Below are 6,493 nucleotides of genomic sequence, written 5' to 3' on the forward strand. Positions count from 1 at the left end.
TAAGCTGTATAGTAATTCATGGCCAAACGATGAAACTTTAATTAATTATTTCTCTGTAAATAGACGGTCAATCAATCTGAAACTTCGCAGATGTATTCAAAATAGTTAAAGAAGTTATAATAAAAATTTCAGCTTTTTAGCATGGATTTCGTTTCACGCTAAAACCACCTTAAAATAAAACTCTGCCTTTTCATCTTAAAGTTGAGAGACTTTGTATGAATAAGCTCCAAGCAATTTCGTCTGTAAATAAATTATAGTTATTAAACCTCCCAGATAACAAACGTGCCTGGCACATTACCGAACCGATGGATGGCAAACGGAGTGCCGGCCGAAAAACCTGCCATAGTCGGCCTCAATGTCCTGGAAACTGAAAGTCTTCTACTGATGGCAGATTCAACTATCATTTCCCACAGTTATCTGCGCGTTCTCCTTAATCCCAAGATGGCCGTTTCGACCAAATCAACACTACTGATGTGCTTGTACAGTGGTCCTATCAATCGGACTGCGTTTCAGCGCATAGGGTGGCATCGGGCCGACTTTTTGTTACCTGGGCTTTATTCTATTTCGTACCTGAAACAAAATTATTTTCCTATAAAGTTTTGCGTATCTCCTTTCGACATACCTCTTCGATATAATTGCAAACATCCACCTTCTCATTCTAAGAATGCGCACCATCATCACCAGCACCGACTGGCAAAAGTAGAACATTCTTACCAGTAACCTCCTGGAAAGTTAAAGTAACGGGAATGGAGCCACCTTCACGGGACATGTCAGGATCTACTTTATCAACGTAATAATTATTAAATATATTTTTAATGGTGTGGAGAGCAGTAAAAGCGTTTTTTCAAACACACATCAATTTTTTAGAAACTGAATGTGCAATTTCACCAAATTTTCTGGAAAAAATTGGGAAACATTTTTTGTTAAAATAGCACTGACGTTATCATAACCCTTCATCCCTCTCATACATTTAAAAAAAGCACTGGCAATTTCTCCTGTAAATTCATTAATATTAAAAGTTCATGACGTTTATAAATAAAGGAGTCAATAAATATATTTGTTTTCGGTGTGAGACATAAAAATTATAAAATAATGTTCTTTCACTGACTGCAAACAGATAATATTAATGAATTTACTGAAGAAGTTGTCAGCCTTTTTATAAAACATGAGATATAGGGTTACGGCAGAGGTTGTGTGCAGCCTAGCGGGACACATCGATGACACAAAGTGTGTTTTTGTGTGTGGCGAATATAGAGTCTTAGCAACAGAGATTTGAACTATCTACCCACAAGTTTGTCGCGGTGAAATATACACCAGCTTGAGGACCCTAGTTTTCCAGTGCGCCGCTCCGTTCACAGGTCAATTGGCGCTCGACCTCCGTGTTGTTAATCACAGACTAACGGGATTGGACATGTAACTGCACAATACACGCAAGAAGTTAAATTACTCACTACTTCATTCTTCCCAGAACAACAAGCGAACTATGGGCGCAAGTGATCGGAACCAAGAATAGAGCTACCAACTTCCCATAAATGGTGACCCTGACTGAGGGAGAATGAAAAAATCTAAACGTCACGTGATTTATTCGCCGAGTGCCAACTCCAAAAAGAAATTTCGGCGTATTCGCCTTATTCGGTGCAGTGTGGAGACCCACGCCAGGGGAACTTAAGCAACCTCATCTTGTTGACTCTGCGTCATTCTGTAAAGGGCAGCATGTCCCGCCACGACGAAATCCAAAGGACGCCTGCGAATTTCTTCGAGGACATCAACAGCCCTCATCTGTAATAATTGCATGGTTGAATATTCTCATTAAGTCTCGCCCTGCTTCAGGTCTCAGATTCTACAAGGGTGTCTTCAAGATTTCATGCCATCGCCATTTTTGACCACGAGGCATCACACATTCAACTTTATCCAGAGCATCAATGGTCTTCGTCTACAACTATCACCGGTAATGTTTTGCCATTGTTTTATTTGTACTGATGCTGTAATATATTTTGTCCGAATTTGTCAAATTCCTAGAATTAACTTTGCTTGTTTAAAAAGGATGCCATTCTCTCACACAATTCGCGTTCAAAGAAGTGACAGGTCCACACCGTGAGGAAGCCACTTTCTGTATTTCGCTTTTACTTACGGCAGTGTGAATTTAATCACGATGTGCTTGTGCACTTCCTTATTGACCTAAAAATTAACGACGCAAATTCAATTTTAAAAATAAAATGTAACCTCAATGCTTTGTTTACTTTTAATTTTTTTTTCTTTCTTGTGAATGCGATACTGTCTAGATTTTTTTCGCAGCTTTTGGAATATCTGTTAACGCGCCATTACGGATGAAACCCGCTATTGTTTGAAGCCCTCTTTATTGTTCGCTATTTACGGCTGCCGCTAGGAAGGTTCGAGAGATTGCCTGGCGATTAGATCAACTATCGACAGTTTAAAAGAAATTTTATGTTATTTTCTTTAATATTTACAACTTTCCTTTTGGGTCTGTTTTCGTGACCATTTATTATCATGCCGGATAAGTATAATTCTCAGAGCCAGTCGACTTCTCAGGCGGAGGCTCAGGCTCTCCAGCGCTTCACGGAGGTCGAGAATAGCAATTAAACGCCACTTCAGTTAAAATTACAAAATTTACTAAAAATGACATTTCCTTTTTCACGGTTGTAGATTCTGGTTGCGTGAAGGGTGGAATATTGATGCAAAGCACATCATCTTATCGCGGGTCTTTATCTAGACATTACTCCGCACATCAGGGATATAATTTTGACAGAGCCTTTTCCACCAAATGTGTACGATCCTCTTAAGGCAAGATTAGAAGCAAGTTTTGAAACTTCTTTCGTAGAACGTACGCGACAAATATTCAAGGGCGAAGTTGCCTTTAATGGCAAACCTTCCCTATTTTTATTATGCTTCCGCGCTCTTAACGTTACGTGTTCCGAGAAAATGTTGAAAAGCATATTTTTGGATCATTTTCCTCCACATATTCAGGCGGTATTAGCGATGTCCTACTCCGCGAATCTGAAGGATATCGCCGTTCAGGCCGATCACATAGCTGAAGCATTCGGTTGTCTTAATTTAAACGTCTCGTCTACTTCCGTCGCATCGCCAACTCTAGCAAGCTCGTGCGCCGCCACAACAACAGACAATTTGTCTGTAATTGTTAACAAACTTACAAAGCAGGTGACTGTTTTATCAAAGCTAGCGCAGCCTTTTCGCCTGGAGGCGGTCGATTCGAGAGTTGCCTCTAAACGTTTCCACCTATGGAATACACGTTCCGGTTTGGTTTTCCTAAATGACAACGGTTTGGAAATTTCGTTATTGCGGTAGATTCTGAAAGTCGTAAAAGCAATTAAGTCGGCGATTTTGCAATATTCGCAGGAAACAATACCAAGGTTAACACCTTCGGTACAAGACGCGTCAGGATCGATTGAAACCTTCGCAGGGTTATAAATTTTTATTTTTTCGTGGCCTTAGTACCTCACCCAATCATAGAGGCAGATTTTTAGCAAACTTTCAAGTGGTACCACACTTACACCAACCACGCCTTGTTGATACAACTGGTTTAAGCATTCGCGGATTTTCATAACGTGCAACAGTGTCTGGGCTACTCTATCAGCTCTGATGGTTGTTTTCCAACGTCCGAGAAAGTGAGCGCGATCGTTGAATTTCTAAAACTAAGGACTGTGGTCGAATTGCAAAGGTTTTTAGGTATGGTGTACTATTATCGCCGTTCCATTCCTCATGCGATTGAGGCACATGCCTTACTTAACGAATATCTTCGTGATTCTCGCAAAAATGACAAGCGACCGGTGCATTGGAACGCCGATTCCAAAGCCGCTTTCGAAAAAGCAAAAAAATACCTGGCAAATGCGACGCTTCTGGCGCATCCATCTCACAACGCCGAGACAAGGCCCGTTACAGACGCTTCCAACTATGGGATGGGCGCGTCACTTGAAAAAAAGCTCAACGGTGACATGAAACCTTTTTTTCTAGAAAAAATTCAGCTCTGCTCAACTGATTTACAGTGTGTACAACCGGAAATTAACGGCTATTTATGAAGCCATTCGACACTTCAAATATTTCCTTCAAGGTCAGGGCTTCATGATAGTCGCCGATTAAAAACCACTTGTATACATGTTTAAGCAATAAGCTGAAAAACCATCTTTTCGTCAGCAGGGACAGGTTTTCTCTATCTCGCAGTTCACCATCAACATCGCCTATCTTCCAGGCCCGAAAAATCTTGTCGCAGATTCATTGTCTCGCGTAGAGAATAAGCGTCTTCCAACCGCATTCAGCTTAGCTGAACTCGCGCAAGCTTAAACAGTGGACGAGATACTAAAAAACTAATTCTTGATTCAGAGTGCTCTCTAAACTTCATGGAAATCCAGTGCGGTCCTGATAACATCTCACTGCATTGTGAGCTCACGGGTGAAACCTTACGTCCATACATTTCACCACCTTTAAGACGTCGTGTTTTTAACCTTTTTCATTATCCGGCACATCCGCGCTCCAAGGCAATACATCGCGTTATCAGTGATCCCAGATCTGAAACGAGACGTGGTCCAATGCTATGACACGTCTATGTCCGTGTGAATATGGTAGGAGACGATATAAATGCCTGGGTTGCGCGCGCAACCCATTTCTCCTCTTCTGAATTTGAAAACTCGAAGGTGCACGACTGCCGGTCGGAACACTTCGGCGGTTCTATTTATATCTCGATCTGCTTTGTAATAAAATGAAGAGGTTGGGATTTTAATATTTCCAGATTTCGATGCTGGGCTGGCGATTCTCATGATTTGAATACTTCGCACGCCTCTTTAATTCGTGTATTTTGAGGTTACGTTACTTCAAGTATAAAACATAAATTATATAAATATTAATACTATAATATATAAATATATATAACATAATTATGTTATAATTATGTTATATTATAATAGTCTTATTTAAATCTTGATCCGCATTTGAAAGAAATTTAAGAAATTGGTTATTTTGGAATTCATCTCGTTTGGATAAAAACTCAATTATTTGATTGAAAATTTAATTATTTTGTTGAAAATGTAACTATATTGTAAAAAAGTCTTCTTTTCTTTCCAAAATTCAACTACTTTGTTAAAATTTTTATTTCTTTTATTTAAAGGTTCATCTCTTTCGATGAAAATAAATTTTTGAAACTGACAATCTATACCATTTTTGGTTAAAAAATCATGTATTTTGTTAACAATTCGTCTTTCTTTGTAGAAATTAAATCGCTTTATGGAAAAATGATACTTTTTGATTAAAAATTACATTTTTCGGTTGAATTATCAACTGTAAATATTTTTTGGTTGCAAAGTCGTTTTGTTGTAAATGCAACAATATTGTTAAAAATTAAAATCATAATTTTCGGGTGAAAAATTCGATTATTCACTTAAAGTTGAACTACTTGGTAAAAAAATTAATTTTTTCTTATTAAGGATTCAAAATTATAGTTGAAAATTCAACTATTTGCGTTTAAATTAGGTTACAAATTCAGATTTTTTGTAGATAATACTCTTTTTGACTTTAAAATTTAAAAATTTCTTAAAATTCAATTGACATTTTTTAGTAGAAATTTAATCTTTTTGGTCGAAAATGTATCATTTTTGTACAAAAATGCATTTGTTTGGTTAAAATATGAACTGTACATTTTCTTGGGTTTAAAAGTCGATTAATTCACTAAGAGTTGAACTACTTTGTAAAAAAAAACGTTTTTTTTTACAAGGGTTTATAATTATGGTTGAAAATTTAACTATTTGGTTGAAAGTTTAATTCTTTGATTGAAAACTCATATTTTTCGTTTAAGAAATTCAACTTTTTGTAGACAATTGTTCTTTTTGACATTAAAATTAAATAATTTCGTTGAAAATTCATGTATTTTGTTTAAAATTTGTCTTTTTTTGTAGATCATTAATTTTCTTGGTCGAAAATTCATCTGATTGGTTGACAATTCAACAACTTTGTTGAAAATAAATTTTTTCCGTTAAAAATTATTTATCTTTATCTGAAAATGTAACTATTATAGAATTGATTAAAAATTAATCGTATATATTGGTTACGTTTGAAAATCGTTTTTTTTATAGAACATTAATCTTCCTGGTCAAAAATTCACCTTCTCTCTTGAATATTTAACCATTTTATTGAAAATTCGTTTTTTTCCTTGTTCAATTTAATTTTTTTATCACAGCTTTTATCTGGAAATTGAACTATTCCATTTTTGGTTAAACTTTATCCTGTAAATTGTATTAGTTAAAACACCTATTATTCGTTAGAAAATTAATTTATTTGTATTCGATTATGACTTGCAATATTATTACAGTATAAAAATTTTTTATTTTTAACCCATTCAATTTGAAATTTTTTAATTAAAAAAAGGAAATTTCGTTAATCATCAGCAATATTTGACAGTTCATTGAAAACAATCCATTACAAACAACTGTTAAAAACTATACAAATTTGAACAGAATGGTTCGAAATA

At 36.1% G+C, this 6,493-nt stretch overlaps 1 protein-coding gene and 1 pseudogene across 1 annotated transcript in view; one reads left to right on the forward strand and one right to left on the reverse strand.

Annotated features, from left to right (window-relative positions):
• Window positions 1-195: 195 nt before the first annotated feature.
• LOC117176580 lies at window positions 196-1,779 on the reverse strand (annotated as a pseudogene).
• Window positions 1,685-6,493, forward strand: part of LOC117175792 (alpha-L-fucosidase-like) — a 58,183-nt gene continuing 53,374 nt past the window's right edge. Inside the window, exon 1 of the mRNA XM_033365531.1 lies at window positions 1,685-1,948. Coding sequence (XP_033221422.1) covers window positions 1,923-1,948 — 26 coding nt within the window. The 5' untranslated portion in view covers window positions 1,685-1,922. The remainder of the gene's footprint in view (window positions 1,949-6,493) is intronic.

The sequence above is a fragment of the Belonocnema kinseyi genome, chromosome 7 (assembly GCF_010883055.1).
Source record: "Belonocnema kinseyi isolate 2016_QV_RU_SX_M_011 chromosome 7, B_treatae_v1, whole genome shotgun sequence".
NCBI classification, from domain to species: domain Eukaryota; kingdom Metazoa; phylum Arthropoda; class Insecta; order Hymenoptera; family Cynipidae; genus Belonocnema; species Belonocnema kinseyi.